At 43.7% G+C, this 17,557-nt stretch overlaps 3 protein-coding genes across 4 annotated transcripts; 2 read left to right on the top strand and 1 right to left on the bottom strand.

Moving 5' to 3' along the window:
• Window positions 1-5: 5 nt before the first annotated feature.
• On the top strand, window positions 6-2,869 carry LOC129755294 (uncharacterized). 2 transcript variants are annotated; one of them, XM_055751718.1, is made up of 2 exons: window positions 6-49; window positions 777-2,869. In XM_055751718.1, exon 2 carries the CDS (start codon window positions 792-794, stop codon window positions 1,689-1,691), a length of 900 nt encoding a protein of 299 aa, XP_055607693.1. In that variant the 5' UTR covers window positions 6-49; window positions 777-791; the 3' UTR covers window positions 1,692-2,869. The 2 variants fall into 2 exon arrangements, with proteins under 2 accessions (XP_055607693.1, XP_055607692.1); XM_055751717.1 differs by having other exon boundaries at window positions 6-53.
• On the bottom strand, window positions 1,804-5,923 carry LOC129755293 (RING finger protein B). The gene is made up of 5 exons (XM_055751716.1): window positions 5,699-5,923; window positions 4,977-5,636; window positions 3,460-4,780; window positions 3,262-3,401; window positions 1,804-2,886 (listed from the first exon to the last, which is right to left on the bottom strand). Exons 2-5 carry the CDS (start codon window positions 5,539-5,541, stop codon window positions 2,711-2,713), a joined length of 2,202 nt encoding a protein of 733 aa, XP_055607691.1. The 5' UTR covers window positions 5,542-5,636; window positions 5,699-5,923; the 3' UTR covers window positions 1,804-2,710.
• A 1,132-nt stretch (window positions 5,924-7,055) lies between these two features.
• On the top strand, window positions 7,056-16,638 carry LOC129756363 (THO complex subunit 4). The gene is made up of 4 exons (XM_055753219.1): window positions 7,056-7,495; window positions 8,475-8,709; window positions 14,724-14,957; window positions 15,202-16,638. The coding sequence occupies exons 1-4, from the start codon at window positions 7,253-7,255 to the stop codon at window positions 15,330-15,332; spliced, it is 843 nt and encodes a 280-aa protein (XP_055609194.1). The 5' UTR covers window positions 7,056-7,252; the 3' UTR covers window positions 15,333-16,638.
• Window positions 16,639-17,557: the final 919 nt, after the last annotated feature.

Below are 17,557 nucleotides of genomic sequence, written 5' to 3'. Positions count from 1 at the left end.
CCCAAAGGCACATTTCCATCACCGTTCGTTCATCTAATGATCTTAATTAGTAAGTAAGTAATTTTTTTTTATCGTTAACAAATGGTCGGAATATGGTTATTGTGATTCCATCGTCTCGAGCCAATTTTGATGATTTTCATCAGCATTCGTTCATCTTCGACTCTTAGACCCCTGTATGGTTTTCAATACTTTTACTTGATGTAGGACAATCAACCATGATAATTCTCATCGATTGATCCGATGTACATATACAATAAATACCTAATAATTTAGAATACTGGATATAAAAAGTTACATTGTATATGGATCAGTATAAACTCTTTTGAAAAGTGATCAAAATCAAACATTGTTTTATCAACTTGAATGTAGGCTATCATCCGTTACAAAATTTGAATTCAGTAGGTAGAACTTCTAATCATTTGCAACTAATTATCTCAAACGTAGGCTGTCAATTACATTTAACTATGCGTCACAGGCTGGTGAGGAAAGTATTACCTACAAGTTGTTTAATTTTTCAGAAAAATTGCTCCCTTCTCTAAACACCAGTCATTTTCTTCTTATCTTCTGTTCGTTCGTCTATGTCTAATTTTGCACCTACTTAATAAATATGCTTATAAAACGACTTCAAATCTCAATTATACCCAAAAATTTCGAAGTAACATATACTTTTTATTTCAAACATTCAGTTTAATATTCATTTAAAAAACACTACCTATTGCAGTATGTTTATATAAAATTTCTTTTTTTTTTAAATAAAAATAACTTGGAAAATAAAGCGTTTCGGCTCAATCATGTGTGAGGTGGAAACCGGTGCCCAAATCGTTCATCGCATCTCATCTCGGCTAACATCAACCGTAGCCTGCCTCGATCCGGTTCTGTTTCCAGCCGGAGGACCCGCCAAAGGAGAACTTGTCGAAATAACCGGTGAGAGCAATTGCGGCAAATCTTGTCTGGTGCTGGAATTGATTGCCAAAATCATTCTTCCGGTGGACTGTGGTGGCCATGCTACCGGTGCTGTCTTTATGGATTGTGACAATAATGTCAACATGATGCGACTGTTGACTGTCATGGAAAAACAAATTATCAACTGTTCGATGCCTTCCAATCAGAGGGTTGATCGAGAGGCTATCAAATCCATTCAGGAACAGTCCTTGCAAAGACTGACGATCATCAAGTGCTGCACCTTAGATGAATTCGAATTTTCGTTGTTCACATTGAACGATGTCTTCATTCGGAATCCAGTCAATGCTTTCCTACTGATCGATTCGATAGTGGCGTTTTACTGGAACAAATGCACCGAAAAGAATTTGATACGGATGGACACCTTTCTGAAATCGTTGCACACCCGGTTGAAGAAACTGTGCCAAGATCGTGGGGCAGTTGCCATTTTTACTAAACCGTCGTACTTTGGGTCCGGCAGGGATAGCGCGTTCGAGGGTGCAGATTTGCAACAAACCGGAAGCACCAGCGAAGCTGCAGTGTTGGCTCATTCCAGTTCATCGTATGTTGGCGGTGGAGAGTTTAGCAGCAAATCCGGTCCAACCATAGAGCATCGAATCGAGCTGGCCGAAGTGGTTTCGCACACACCGAACGACGAGGATCAGAAGTTTAATGCTTTTATAAGCTCCAAGGACCAGCAGCGCATTCGATTCTTCGTGATCGATAAGTACGGGATCAATTGGTTACAATAGGTTGAATAAATCGTTTATTTAAAAAAAAATGAAATAGGAAAATTCGAAACCTACGGTGATGACATTTCAGATACGCTTCAGATGATGAAAAATCGCTAGCCGCGCTTATGGTTTTCAATTAATTTTATTGAATGCTGTTCTCAAACATTTTTATGCGCTTAAAGTAGTGTTTGCTAGTCGTGTTTGGAAAACTTGGAAACTGTTCAGATAGTTAACATTATTGTTTTGTTCAAGTTGTAATACATAGGGCTAGGTAAACTATATGAGTTACTAATGTAATTGGATTTTTTTTTGAAAATAGTTAATTGTTCAATCAATCAGTTGTGTTGCGTGTTTCTATGTTTGTTTCTTAAATAGAAGACAGTAGTACGGTTCCTTTCCTATAAGTAGGTTTATCTTTTTCCTTTCCTTATGATTTATGAACATTGGCGTATTTCTTTTCATTTTGAACTTTTTTGGTTGAAACAAAAAAAGTAAATTCGAACGAACAAAGCGAAAGCCGTTCAATGATTTTGAATGACTTGACTTTGCTCCTGTCCAAAAACGCAATGGTTTTTCTTCGATTTCCTAGAGGTCAGTAAGTTACAGCCTAATTGATTGGGTTGCCTTTTCTACAACCAGTTGTAAATTAAACTTCGACGATTGGAAACATTTACATACGCATAAAATAGATTAACAAGTTCCAACATATTCTTCTTTTAAATTTATACAGATTGGCAAGCAACTGCTTGTTTCATGCCGGCCTTTTATGTACACACCCCCTCAAACAACTATTCTAAAATTGCTCCATTCGATTGCAGCAATCGTTAGGAAACCCCTACATCGTTCCACATAAGTATATATAGTAATTATTGTTTCATAGTTTCGCTGTCCATTTTCGAATAAATATGTACTTTAAATCACATTTCCAACGCACACAAACTGGCGAATTGTGTGAGCAAATTTAGCAGGTATAACAAGACTTACCTCATACTTTTATCCAATATGCACCAAACTTTAAACCGTCACCGGTTCTGGCCTTACGCCCGGAAGAACCGAACAACCCGGACGATGTACTGCCGACAGATGGGACACTCGCTTAGCACCTTGCCACAGTTGGTGCAAGTCGCCATGTGTCCGCACTCCAAAATAACACACTCGATCGGCGCATCCATACAGATCTTGCACAAATCATCGGTGCCCAATTTTTCGATAGCTTAAAAGAAATGATTCCGTTAGAATATTTGTGGAGGCTTATTTACTGTAAGAAATCTTCGATAAAAAGTGTAAACTTCAAATTTGTTTAACTCTTATATCGGTTTAGTGGTTGACAAGTTACAGTTGTTTAAATTTTTGAAGCACTTGTATCCGTGGTGTGTTCTTGGGTCAAATTTACACTAGAATTGGATAAACGAAATTAGATCCCATCCAGTGAAGAAACTGGCAACCCTGTTATAAATTAGAACTGCGTCCAATTAGGTCCAAAGCTCAACAGTTTTGGAGCAAACCTTAAACCACGGATACAGGTGCTCTTAAGGCACACTTTGTTCTACTTTGATTCTTTGGTGTTAAGTGACAAGCGGCAACTTACATGGAATGGATTTAAAATCACGCCACAGCCGCAGAACCCGCTCACGCAGTTCCGGTTTTTCACAGCAGCCTTTAAAATCGACACGGTTAAGCATCAGGATCTCCTTGAGTTGTTTCACCGAAAGTATGTCAAGATCAGCACTGTGAAAAAAACATTAATCATTAATATATGGTTTCAAATTCTAATCTTGAAGCCTACCTTTCTTTAATGTCACTAAGCTTGATGTGACTCATATAGGCCAGTTGCTGATTCCCGGACGAGTACACATTAATTCTTTCTTCGTCGTCCGTATCGAATAGCAACGTGTGGCTACTTTCCACCGATCGTCCCCCTGTAATTGCCGGGCCACCCATCGGATGATCCTCCATCAAGCTCGCTTCCTCGGTAATCGAAGATTCCGTATCTTCCGACAGCTCCACCGAACCTTTGCTTCTCCGTTCCAGATAGGCGAGGAACGTTTCCAACTGGCGCCGTTTGTCTGCGTCGGAAGCGCCGCTGGCCGAGTTCAACTGTTTGCGGAACTTTTTGAGCTGCCGACGAATGGCGCTGCGCCGTTTGCCACATTTAAAGCACTTGTTGGTGTTGGCCATCGATTGACTAGAGTGTGGTTCCGGTTCCGTTTGACCTTCGGTTACCTGCAAACCTTGCTGGACTTCTTGCGCTACCCCTATAAGGTAGCTATCGGATCTCCTTCGGGAGATTGGATTTTGTAAAGGAACTTGCCCGGTTTGAGTTTCATTATTTGACCTGTTTACCATGTTTAAATCGTTTGAATTTGCCGTTTCTTCCGCTACCATGGTTTCCGTTCCCGGTAAAGGAATATCCGGATTATTGATTATCTGCCAGTTGTCCGCATCCGTCGAAACAGTGACTTCTATTTCGATGGGCAAGCTCGAGTTTAAAATTTCATCAAAAGAAGACGAGGACGTGTCAGTTTTAGATTCCGGAGCCAACGTATTGGTAGATTGCTGCGTTTGACTCGGCCCTGCTTCCTGTTCCTGAAGGTTATTCTCGGAATTATGCTTCTGGGACTCCTTCCTTCTGAAAGCTGCATCACCATCACCTTCTTCCTCATCATCGGAACATTCACAACCATTAACCGTCGTTTCCACTGCAAGCATATTATCTATCCGAGCGTCCAGCGAGAGCGGAGGTTCTTCGGTTCCCCGAACCTTTCGATGCTCCGGCGAGGAAACCGACGAGGCATTCCCACTGGAATCGGCTCCACTCGTTAGTCCGCTTCCGTTGCTGATATCATCGACGGTTGAGGGCGAGAAACTTCGCTCATTTGGCACAGCAGAATTGCGATTGTGTCGAGCACTATTAGTGTGATTGCTAGCTTCCGAACGATCCGGACTGGCAGGCTGATGGACGTCGTTGTTGCCGAAACGAGGCTGCTGGGAAACGCTTTCACTGACAGGGGCAGTCGGTGCTGCAGCAGGTTGAGCCCGGCGGCGTAAGTTTTCCTCGGTCGACGAGGGGGAAAATCGCCATCCGGAGTTCGAAGGCTTTGTAATGTCTGTGAAAAAAAAAGATTTATTAAGGTGATTGAACTGCTAACATTGGTTAATTTTCTCGATTGATATCGCAATTCTCTAGTAGATTCAGTTAAGACCGACGCAAAACGCCAAACATTTCAATGAGACAGTCCCCACTGAACGCAATACTCAGATTTCAATTCAGTATCAGAACTTTCCCCAAATAAGAAACCTCACCCGTATTCAGTTTATCCGTAATCGATGTAAACAGGTTCTGGCAAGTGTTCTTGAGCTGGTCAAAGGTGTTGTTGCTGCTATTTTCGGCTCCGTTATTGTAGAAATTGCCGTACCAGGTCGAATTTCCGGTCGGCCCTCCATTTCCGGCAGCCCTTCTGCTCGACTGCTGGGCCCCGGACGAGCTTCCGCCCGTGGAAGACGAGGAGCTAAAGTTAAAAATTCCCCTGCTGCCGCTGTTCCCACTTCCGGTGCTCCCCGCCGGGCTTCTTGGGCTGCTGGCCCCGGAATTAACGTGAGCAATAATCAAATTCATCAGGTCATCCTTCTCCACACATCCGGAGGTGGAAATGTGTTTTGACTGTAGATAGAAGATAAGATCCTTCGCCTTCAGCTGCCCGAGATCGACCTTGGACAGGGGCCGCTTGGTGAAGATCATACAGTTGCCACACAGCATCCGCTCCTGGCGCCGTTCCAGGCAATTTCGACAGAACAATCTGTGACATTCGTAGCAGGACTTTTTACGTATCAGCAAACCGAACTGGACGCTACACTTCTCGCAAGGCATTTTTATTCCCTTCCAGGTATCTGATCCTCGAAACGCAATTATTTAAAACTAAAATGGCAAAATATTCGCGTCTCTCAGCAAACGATCGACGTCATCTGGAATGATGATTTCACGATTTTTATCAACTTTCTAGCTGCTTCCATTAACAACGACGAACCACTGCTGCACATCTCCAGGAACATGGTTCCCGACAATATGGGAAAGCTATCTGTTTCCGGTTTCACACGCTGTTCATTGAAATGAAGCCAAGAAAATTTAGGATCTTGAAAATAGTGACTTTTGGAAAATTGCGTAAAAAATTCTAAATTTTTACGAGACTTTTGCACAGATGGAAGAAAAACAATCGCAAAGCAATTTCGAGATGCACGCAGGAAAAATCAACGGACGTTTTCTTTTCTGCTACACTGAAATGAACAGTAGAGTTAGAATAATTTACGACCTGTTCAATGACGTTTAACAAAAGTATAAATTCAAATTGAAAAAATTTAATGAATTCCATAAGCATTCGCACGATTCACAAACATTTTCAAATTGAAAATGCTTGAATCGATTAAGAATTCTCTACCATAAGGGCCAATGGGATTTGGGTAGTTAAAAAAGCCCGGGGTCGAAACAAGCAGTCATCAGCTTCGTTCAATCGTTGGTAAAACTCGAGATTTCAACTGGTTTTCTGTCAACTTGTATATGTTCAACGAGCCAATGTTTTGGTCGAAACTAGTCAGGTCATTGTTCAATTGAGCAAGTTGAAACTAGTCGAAACCGATCCAGCTCGGCAGCAGGATTCGTTTCGACCTGGAAGAAATCGGTCGAAGTCAATTGGTGATGGGCGCGCTCGCCATCCCGGTATACGATTTCGCATGTCTTTAACAGAGAAAGCAAAATAGCCTTCGATCCAATTTCACTCCGACTAGCTGTCATTCTTATGGAAATCTCATACTGTATTTGTTTTCTCCACTAGTGGAGTGTTCCACCGTACCCGATAAAAACAAACACAAATCCTCGCCAGTGTATTGCTACCTCGCTCACTCACACGCTCTCTCGCAACACTGGCAAAATTATCGGTGGGCCACCGTCCGTAAGCAGAACTCCGACAGGTCAAAACCAGTGCAACACCGTCCGAATAAACAAACAGTTTGACAGCACCTAGTGGTGCACCAGTGCAACACTAGTGCAACACTCGGCATAAACAAATACGGTATCAGTAAGATTAAAGAGCAAGCTTTGTTCTTTTTAGCAGGCCCAAGCCCAATTGAACAACGACCTGACTAGTTTCGACCAAAACATTGGCTCGTTGAACAACCTATCAGTTGACAGAAACCAGTTGAAACGGTTTCGACCTGACTTCATTGAACAGACTTTTCTTTGAACGGACTACTTTCGATTGAACGAAGCTAACAGCGAAAAAGAGATGGCATTATCGGTTTCACCGTTATTTTGACAGCTGCTTACCTAATTTCTTGTAGGAGTAAGCGAAATAGATTATACCTGGATGAGCCAAGCGGGAGGGAACCCGTTTTATGCATCATTCGCATTTCAGTCGTCTCACGGTGAAGTCGGTGAGATTAGTAGCTTGGCTTTTTTTCCGGTCCGGTCGTTTCGCGTCGTTATTTGTATTCTGGAAGTAAAAGCGCTGAAATACTGAATCCCAAATCGCGCGTTTCGAAACGTTTATTTTCCTATTGAAAAATATCTTCAACCGTAACGCATCAAGATGGTGGACAAAATCGACATGAGCCTCGATGATATCATCAAATCGACGAAAGGTCAACGCGGTGCTGGTGGCGCCGGAAATCGTTCCGGTGGTGCCCGCGGTGGATCCGGAGGCCGAAACAACAGTCGCAACGGAAGTGGCCCCGGAAATTTCCGCTCACGGCAACAGCGTGGCGGACCCTCGGGCGGAGGTGTTCTCAAAGGCCGCAATCGGGGCGGAATCCAGCGTTCGAAATTTCCACGGGTAAGAGGAAGAGTCCGGGAATGTGGCAATGGCCGCATTCACATTCGTCGCACCGGGAATATCGTTGTGCAATGATGGTTATTATGTTGAACATTTTCCTGGTCGTTTTTAGTAAAGTTTGCTGGAAAGCTACGTTTTTAAAACGAAAATTTGCTCCTTAAAACAAAATGGCGGACTTACGGTTTTTGTGGCATTTTGCTGTGAAGCACACACGAGTTCGAAAGAAAAAGGAAGAAAGTTTGATGCAGAAGAAAAATGAAACGGACGATGTTCAGTGGCAGAGTGTGCGTGTGTTTGACTGTCATCTCTTTTGTAAACAATCCCGTGAGGACGTCGTTTCTGATGTTTTGGTTTGTTCGATTCGTGCCAGACTAGAAAATTGAAACCTGGACTTGACCCTCTCGAAACATGTTTTATGTTAAAAACTGCAATCTAGATGTTTTCCGTGAAAAATGAGTTTGATTGTTTTGCCACAGTTTTCAATTCACATTTAAATTTTGCAATTTCTACACTTCGCATAAGAATTAGTTGTTTATCCTGCTTAGAAGAATATAGGCCTTGCTACCGGTGGATCCTTGTTCAAAGGAATTTGGAAGATCTGTCCGTTTATTACAAATATCTGAACTGCATCCATGGTTGCAATCTCATTGAACATTCGTTGAGATTGGGAGAGTAGTTGAAAACCACGACCCTAGTAGAAGATGATGAAGGCCAATGGACTCGATTCTATTCTCCCTTCCATCCGGTAACTGGTTGTAATTTTCTAAAAAATGTATGCCTATAAATATATTCAAACGGTAACCGGACCGGAAGTGGGCCCGAATTTGCCAGGAATCCTGTGTTCTGAGCTGTGTGGTGGGACCCTGTGGCCAGGAATCTGTGGGACAGAATATCACAACCCAAATTGCAACACAACATCCCAACAAAACCAATCAAACAAAAAATCCCAACCCAAAACAACCAACCACAAAATTCGCAGGGAGACGTCAACAGTGCCTGGAAGCATGACATGTACGAGGGAAGCCGCAAGAGCCGGCTGTTGGCCGCTGCCGGACTTGGAACAGGCGGAGGCCCCGGAGGGCTGGGCAGCACCAAGCTGATGGTTTCGAATCTGGACTTCGGGGTGTCGGAGTCGGACATCAACGAGTTGTTCGCGGACTTCGGGCCGCTCAAGAGCGCCTCGGTTCACTATGACCGATCTGGACGATCGCTTGGTAAGTTCCTATTTTGTTACATTACATTAAGATTAGGTAAAATATAATCTGAAAGCGTTTGCTCTCGCCATTACCGGTTATCAGTCATTCAGCTGGGATATTTCTATTTTAACTTCAGTCGAATATTTAGTTTTTTGTAATATTTGGCACCGCAGGGAAATTTGAATAGAAGAGTCTCATTATTCGACATGCTTTATTCGTCAATCACTTGACTAGGAATTTAATAACTTTGAGTCACTTAGCATTTTGAAAAACTATAACTTTACAAGTTTGTCAGCTGTTTTCAAACCATTTGGAATGATTGTAAGTCAAGTCAAGTTTGTATCGCCAAGTAAGAACGTCGGCAACTCGCTTTTGAGCTCCAGTGAATGATGTACTGCTCCACCTTTTCTTGCACGAAATTATGACGGATATCTATGTGCTTACTCATAATGGATCATCCTATTTCCTTGTTTATCAGGTGTATAGCAAGCACTGAAGTTTTCGCAACGGATTTGAACATGTTCAGATGTTCCATGTAACTTCTTCCTAGTTCACGTCACCACACAACTTCTTGGGTCGCAGCCGAAATCCCCATATACTCCCGCCTGCAAAGTTGAAAGAGGAACTGTATAGCCTGTTTCCGACAGCTTCACGAAATTATGCCACCTGCATTCTTATAAAAATATAGCCGATGACTGATCGCCCTTTCAGGTACCGAAGAATTCGCTTTGCTCCTATTCAGAAAGCCTTTCCCTTGTTCTGATGAAACTGGCTTATCACTTACTTTCTTACTCAATGTTCCCGCGCCGATCCTCCGGTGCATCAAGCCGTGGTAAAAGACCTCTACTGTTGACGATCCGGAGCCAGCGTCTTCACTTAGTCCCAGTCAAGACTCTCGTCGACAGTTCGTATATCGGCGGCTAGGCTTCGTCGCCACGAGTTTTTGGGTCTGCCTCCTCTTCGATGTCCTTCCGGATTTCATTCAAGCGCCTCTCTGCAAATCTCGTTCTTTTGCTGACTACCAACCTGATTTCAGCACAATCAGGGACGATTGCGGCTGCACCGTGCGCAATCGAATCCAAGCGTGCGATCAAGTACCTGGGGGTGATGATCGACGACCGGCTGAGCTTTACACGGCCCACGTCGACTACACCTGTAAAAGAGCGGCAATGGCGACAGCAGCCTCCTCACGAGCCATGTCGAATAACTCAGCGATCCGCTGCAGCAGAAGGGGGGTCCTGGCGAGTGTGACCTCCTCCATTTTGCGGTACGGAGCGGCAGCCTGGAAGGCAGCCTTAAGCAGGCAGTGTAACCTGCAAAAGCTCTGCAGTGTGCAGCAGCTGATGAACCTGCGAGTAATCAGCGCATACCGAACGATGGCATCGGTAGCTGCTGATGTTGTGGCGGGGTTCATGACCATCTCGGTCTTGCTTGAGGAAGATATCTTCTGCTACGAGCACAGGCACATGCTCGATGTGCGGAAACATGCCAGAGAGGCCTCGATGTCCAACTGGCAGCAACAGCTCGGAACGTGGCCGGTCGATCCATCGCTTGATCCCTAACGTCGGATTCTGGATGGATAGGAGACATGGAGAGGTGGATTTCTGCATGACACAGTTCTTGACTGATCACGGATGCTTCATGCAGTACCACCATCGTTTGGACACGTGTCCTCGCCATTCTGCCTAACCTGCGGTGACACAATAGAGACATCAGAGCACGTAGTGTTAAGCTATCCGAGGTTCGAAGAGGTACGCGCCAACATACTTGCCACCTGCGGACCATACACGACATCCAACAACATCGTGCTGAAGATGTGTGAGGATGCCAATAATTTGCTTGTGGTCAGCAATGGGTTGTCCCAGATCATAACTGCCCTGCAGAGGAGTTGAAACCAGCAGCAGTCCGCGACCTGTGTAGGGTGACTCCTTCGTCGGGGAGCATCTGAGTAGTGTGTGTCCGACCCTGGCAGTAAAGCATACAAAGATAAGACTCTACCTTCTCCGTATGCTGAGCTGCCTGGTACGTCGCGCATCTGTGTGTAGGATACCTCCAACGTTACCGTCGAGGAGTATCCGATTCGAACGCGTCCTCTGCGACGGAGGCTGCGGGGATAAGACAAGACCTTCTCCACAGTCGAACTCGTAGGGGGAAGAGTTTTCACGTCGCGGAGTACTCTCGGGTAGAGTGGTCTCACGTCGCCGTCGGATGAGCCACTCAAGTCGGACAGGATGACATCACCGTCGGGATTCATTTGAGTCGCAAGCGTTTAAGAGCCGTACGTGTGCTATGACAGGCACGAGTCTAGGATAAGCTGCTCTCAATTCGGCAAACGGCGGGCAAAAATCCTAGGGTTGCCAACCAAAAGAAGAAGGAAGACTTGACCACCATGCCCTTTCGGCGAGGGGCATTCGAGTAGTGTGCATCCGATCCTAGCAGTAAAGCATACAAAGATAAGACTCTACCTTCTGTGTATTCGTTAGGTACTTCGGAACGTTGTGTAGGATACTTCCTCCGCCGCAGAGTATCTGAGTAGAACGCGCTCCCTACAACGGAAGCTGTGGAGATAAGACTTGACCTTCTTTGCAGTCGATCTCTTAGGCGAAGAGTGTTTACGCCATGAAATACTCTCGGGTAGAGTGACTTCACGTCGTCGCCGGGTGAGTCACTCGAGGACGATGTAGGATGACGTCTTCGCCGGGAATCATCCGATTAGCTTCGTAAAGCCCCGGACGTGTGCTGTGACTGGCGCGTGTCCAGGATAAGCTACTCTCGATTCGGCACACGGACGGGCAAAAAGGAGAGGGCCTCGAGCCAAACCAAGCGGAGCCAAGATCTCGAGTCGTTAGAAGAGAGGTCATTAGTCTCGAACAGAGGTGGAGCGCACGATAGTCGTGCAAACCAAGTGAGCCTCGAGTTACGAGTAAAGGCTGGACCTCGAGTCGTCAGGGATATATGCTGGAGTTATGACTTGAAACTGAGTAAGCCGATGAGCGCTTAAGCGCGGACTTGGTCTCCCATCCCGGGTACAGCCTTCGATGCAGGTCCGGATGGGAATTATGACCAGAGGCCAGAGTCAACCAATTGTACCCATGGACCCAGAGTAGCATACTGGGGGGACGCGGTGGCTCGCCGTGCCTTGGAATGCAATCCTTTAAAAAGGATTTACCACCAACTAATAAAAACATTCTCATAAAAATATAGCCGGTGACTGATCGACCTTTCAGGTACCGATGAATTCGCTTTACTACTATCCAGAGCGCCTTTCCCATGCTCTGTTGAAACTGGCTGACCACTTACTTATTTATTCAATGTTCCCGCGCCGATCCTCCGGTACATCAAGCCGTGGTTAACAGACCTCCACTGTTGATGATCCGGAGCCAGCGTCTTCACTTGGTCCAGTCAAGACTCTCGTCGACTGTTCGTATTTCGGCGGCTAGGCTTCGACGCCTCGAGTTTCTGGTTCTGTCTCTTCTTCGATGTCCTTCCGGATTCCATTCAAGCGCCTCTCTGCAAATCTCGTTCTCATCTTTTCGCAGCGTGTGCCCAATCCTGGCTGACCACGTTGAAAGCAAAATTAATATCGGGTCTTGTTGACTGCGCCAAGTACTGCAGACTTCCCACGAGTTCTCTTGGTTCATTCGGTTCATTTTCCGTCTAATTTTCCCTTCTTCGGTGTTCAGATACATCGCCTGATCAGCTTCTGGTGCGGATCCACAGGAGTATCAGCTTCATTGAATCACTGCAGCGGCGTCGCTCTTTGGTCATCCGCACTCCTAGTACTTCGCCAACAGTTCCTTATTCATGTTGTACACCCACAGCTGATTGTTTAAAAACACCAACATGTCGTCTACATCCGGAACACTTCTCCTCGGGATTCACCAAAATTTCCTTTGTCGGTGAATGATTGACAATGTACAACCCCAAACAGCTTTTGACTTCAAACCATAAGTGCCGGGTGTTTGCTGCCGTGAGTGGGTTCGTCCCACTAAAACCACCTTCGGCTTCGTATGCCAGATGTGCCTATTGGTTTCATCCTGTGATACTTCATCAAGGGGTAGGCAGTGCTCATGCACTTATACGTCTGGACCTTTTCCTTTTCCTCTCTCTCAATTTTGGTCTTTCTACTTTATCTTCTTTCTCCTATATCCTCTTTCTCCTGCTTCTCCTTTTCCTTTTCTTGTTTCGCCAACTTCAGATTCGTACGGAAGACCCCGAAACTTGTGCCGGTTAGGTAACGCGTTCAAAGTAACTCGCGCCCGTCACAGCATCCACTCCCGCAGTATTTCTAACCACCAAGGTATGGCCGATTGAAAAGCTACCTAGCTAGAATCCCGTCACGACTATCCCGAATGGTACCTCCGCTTCCTTTTGCTGCAGGAAAAATCGTAGCTGAGTACGTGAGACCTGTTGAGTCCCACTACACGTATGAGTCCAGATTAGGGTTATACCGCGCCCTAAGATCGCGTTGCTTTTGAATTATAGTGTCATACGAGGCCCAAGATCTTCCTTTAGCTTGTCAAATTTGGTTGACTATCTCGCTCTTTTCGTTCATCATCTTTCCTGATTCTTATTAGACCGTGCATGATTTGCGAGATTTTGTCGACTAGAGCACGCCATGACTGTTCGTCGCGTTCAAATTTTGAAGTTGTTGACGCCTTGAAATGAACCAGACAAAGATAGCATGTTCTGCCGATTCATCCGTATCTACGCATTCCGGGCAATAAGGCGAGCTGATAAGATCTGCACGCCTGCTGGTAGTTTCAGCGCTAACACCTCATTGTACATGGCATTACAAAGCACAGGTCCGAGCATGGAACCCTGTGGAACACCCGCTGTTAGGGCAGTAAGTGCCATCCTGGCTGTTCGGTAAACGGCACCCCTTGTTTCTCTATCGACTTCTTTTCTCGTCCGTTTAGCTCGTCGTCTGGCTTTCAGGCAGCTAGTACGAAGCTCAGCTATTTCTGAGGTCCACCAGTAAGCTGGTCGTCGCCACCACTTCGGTGTATTCCTTCTGGGCATGGTCATGTCGCACACCGCTACCATCATTTTCCTCAGCTGCTCAGCATTATGGACCTGCGATGCTTCCTGCATGTTTATAGCTTCGATGCACACTTCTTTATCGAAAACTCTCCGCTCATGGACTGACAGTTGGCTTACTGCCACCGGATTTCGGTTTCCTACGCTGTAACGTATCACCTGGTGATCGCTGTGCGTATAATCGTCACACACTCTCCAATTCATGTCAGTTTTTAAGGTGATATCTATCACTGACATTCTCTCTGGTATTCCATGCTTCCGATAGATGCTGAGAGATCCAGTATTGCACAGCTCAATCTCCAGTCTCGCGAAAGACTCTAGCAGACTGTGCCCTATAGGGTTGTTGCATAGGGATGGTTTTACTGTAAATAGGATGTTAAAATAGAAAATAAAGTATTCCAAGTTCTACCACCAAGAACAGAACAAGTCTCTCCTTTCCATTGCCTAAGTGCTGCTGCAACAAGTTTCATTCGGGTTGGTGGGGAAAGTTCTCAGGTTTGGGTATTTTCGAGGTTCAGCGCAGTGAATTAAAAAAACACATCTGTTTCTGTAATCATATTGATTGATTCTGCCTCTTAAGTTCAACACAGTTGATTGGGGTTTTCTTATGAAATTTCCAGCGAACTTAGACTTCTGCTTTTGAAAATTCCTAGCAGTTCGTTACGAATTCTGTTATAAAAGTGTGCTAAAATGGATTGAGAATTGAGAAAATGTTAAACATTGGATTAAAACTTTCTCTTATAAAAAAGCTTTAAGGCAAATAAATTTTTTTATGAAAATGTGTTAAAGTTAATTGAGATACTAGTATTGATTGGGTAATACTGTAATAGCATAAGAAAAGTTCTTCTTTTTAAAATTCGGTGCAGTAGTGGATTGAAACATCTGCTTATAATCCGCGCAGATATAACAATTTTATTTTCTAAAATCATCAAAATCACATACATCAGGTAACTCATAAATGTTTTTTTTTTCTCCACTATTGACGCTTACAGGAACAGCCGATGTGGTATTCGAGAGACGGGCCGATGCAATCAAGGCAATGAAGCAGTACAATGGCGTTCCGCTGGATGGACGACCGATGAGCATTCAGCTGGCCACCTCGGAAATTCCGGCCCCTCGAGTTTCCAGACTGGGTGGTGGTGGCAGTGGCGGTGCCCCTGCACGATCCCCAGGTCGACGGCAGCAGGAGGGAGGACGCAGCGAGCGTGGTGGTGGCGGTCCACGAAGTGAGTATTTTCTGTAACATTGGATTTCTGGTAGACATTAAGAAAAAGCGGTATCATCAGCGTAAAAGAAGTCAAATTCACCATCAACATTAAACTTGATATTGCTTACTAATCAGTCACGTTTGTTGATTTTGTGTTTTAAATGTTGAAGGGGGGAGAAAAATAAACTAGCTATCAAACCAATGTCATTGTCACCCATGGAAATTTCCCACAAGTTTCACACTATCCTTCCTCCTCATTGCAGACAATCAGCAAAACCGACGTGGCGGAAGCGGAGGTGGTGGTGGTGGCGGTCCTCGACGACAGCAACGGGAGACCAAAACAGCCGAAGAGCTGGACGCCGAATTGGACGCGTACGCCAAGGACATGAAGTAGACCAATGGGGAGCTGACCTGGTTGCTGCAAGACGGTTGCTGGTTGCGAAATATAGCACGTGGGTAAAACACGTTTTACACTTTTTGCTTTGATTTGATGGTGAAAGCGCGCTATGTTTACCCAACAACTCGTAGAAACTGGTCGTGTGGAGTGTAAATAAAACAAAAAAGTAATCGTAAAGTTCTACAGAAAACTAAGTACATTAAACAAGTCGGCTGTTGATCAATGTGAGGACCGGAATTAAAGGACGATAGGAATATGACTATAACGGCGAGACGATGAACTACAGCAGAAAACCAATCGCGAACCTATGCCAAGAAAACTCGCGACGTGATTTGTGAGACAAACATATAACCGTACACTGTTTAGGTTGCCAGTATAAAATCTAATACACAGAAGTCCGGTTCGAATGGCTATAATTTTAACTAATAAATTGAACTGATTAGTGAAATTAGTTTTCACTCTTAACTACAACTCAGAGCAAAGTAATGTGAAAGTTGACTTTCGATGATCTTAACAAATAGTTTTAATTGATGAGATTTCCTGCTGTCACTGACATCAGCAAAGCGGCAGTCGATGCAACTAAAACCCCCACGAAGGAACACTCATTCATGTTGGATGTTTCGTTTGAAGAAGCAGCTGAGGTGAAAAACGGTCAACTTGAATTACAGAAATTCATGCTATCGTACAATTGATTAAGGGTCGCCGAACGTTGAGCAAAGGTTGTTCAACAAGATATCATCCCGTGTCGATAACAATCTTCAACATAAGATCGCATAAGATAAACAGTCATTAACAAATGAACAAAGTTTGTAGTACCTATCTTTATTTTCTGGACATTAGCGAAATAGTTCCCTTATTAGAGATTTGTAACGTTGATCTTTCATAACTTGAAAATTGTGAAATTTTGAAGATTTTCTAAAAATTCCTTTCAAAATAGTTAAAACTTGTATCATGTTTGCTTTTGTTTAATAAATATTTAAAAAAAAAACACTAGACTCATTCATAACCTTCGGCATCTTCAAAAACAGGTGTTTTTTTGTGGAAGATCAACGTTTGGTCGCGATTTATTTCGGCTAATCTCAACATGCTGACCGTCCCGTAATATGACTCTTTTAAAGTAAGCTTCGCCAAACAACAAATGTGTCGGCTTGTTGGAGCAAGCAAGCTTACTAGAAGAAGCTCATGGGAAGATTTTCGCTGAACTTAATCTTTAGTTTGTAACGTTTAGTTTAATAAATCATTGGAAACGAGAAAAAAAAAAACAAATATGTAATAAAGTAACACAAACTATTACCTCAAATAATTGGTGTAATTTTATTCGATGACATTGTTTAAGTTCCTTAAATGAATGAACCCGATAGACTGTTAATAACATATCAGAAAGGCTACCGAGATAGGTATACCATATCTCAAAAAGAGTACATTGAGATCATTTATCAAAAAGTCAGGAGAAACGTTGAACAGTATGAACCCCGTTCAGCCAGTTTTCCAGTTTTCTGAGCTCCCGCGTTATCCCAGCCATTAGGTTTACCCCAGATCCTAATATTTACCGAGATTTGCGCCCGGATGGTATGCAAAAGGGTGCACAGTAGAACCCCGCTTACCCGATGTAATGGGTGGAGAGAACACCTCGGATTAAACGAAATATAATTGACAAACCCAATCCTTTTGGTCTGGTATTGCATATCATTCGGGCGCATAGCTCGGTTCTTAAATACATGGATTTTATTTTTCTATTTACCTGGCGTTTCTGGCAAGTTTAGATTTTGAACTTGCCAAAAATGTCTATTTAATAACGTTTTTGTAGGAATTTAATCCATTAAGGTCATTCTTCCTCAAGATTTAACACTTTAAAAATATATCGCGATGATAAAACACGTTTTTACATGGATTTTGAATGATAGTATTTAGTATCTCGGATAAGCAGGGTTCAACTGTACATATTTCGTGCTATATGAAGCACCGTGATTTTTCAATTCAATCAAAAACTGTTAATGTCTTGGAAGTTATGTGACTTACATGACAGTTATAAATTTTCTTTCCAAATATTTTTGTAATATACCAATTTTTTTTTCTAGGACTTTTTTGTTGATATTGTTCGGTGAAATAAATGAATATATGCTTTGTTCTTTTACGTTTCGATGTACTATTACTTTTCAATCATTTTCAGATCTACAATAAAATATTTAAAAAAATAATTAAACTAATTATAAAATGAATTA

The sequence above is a fragment of the Uranotaenia lowii genome, chromosome 3 (genome assembly GCF_029784155.1).
Source record: "Uranotaenia lowii strain MFRU-FL chromosome 3, ASM2978415v1, whole genome shotgun sequence".
Taxonomy (NCBI): domain Eukaryota; kingdom Metazoa; phylum Arthropoda; class Insecta; order Diptera; family Culicidae; genus Uranotaenia; species Uranotaenia lowii.
Note: the sequence above shows the minus strand (reverse complement) of the source record. Positions and strands in the feature narration are given on the sequence as shown.

Bases quoted from the DNA above. Each gene is read 5' to 3' on its own strand.
- LOC129755294 (XM_055751718.1), top strand. From the start codon at position 792: ATGTGTGAGGTGGAAACCGGTGCCCAAATCGTTCATCGCATCTCATCT.
- LOC129755293 (XM_055751716.1), bottom strand. From the start codon at position 5,541: ATGCCTTGCGAGAAGTGTAGCGTCCAGTTCGGTTTGCTGATACGTAAA. The intron at 3,402-3,459 runs GTAGGCTTCAAG...TTTTTTTCACAG, and splicing joins CTTAGTGACATTAAAGAAAG to TGCTGATCTTGACATACTTT. The intron at 2,887-3,261 runs GTAAGTTGCCGC...ATTTCTTTTAAG, and splicing joins TGATTTTAAATCCATTCCAT to CTATCGAAAAATTGGGCACC.
- LOC129756363 (XM_055753219.1), top strand. From the start codon at position 7,253: ATGGTGGACAAAATCGACATGAGCCTCGATGATATCATCAAATCGACG. The intron at 7,496-8,474 runs GTAAGAGGAAGA...CAAAATTCGCAG, and splicing joins AGCGTTCGAAATTTCCACGG to GGAGACGTCAACAGTGCCTG. The intron at 14,958-15,201 runs GTGAGTATTTTC...TCCTCATTGCAG, and splicing joins TGGTGGTGGCGGTCCACGAA to ACAATCAGCAAAACCGACGT.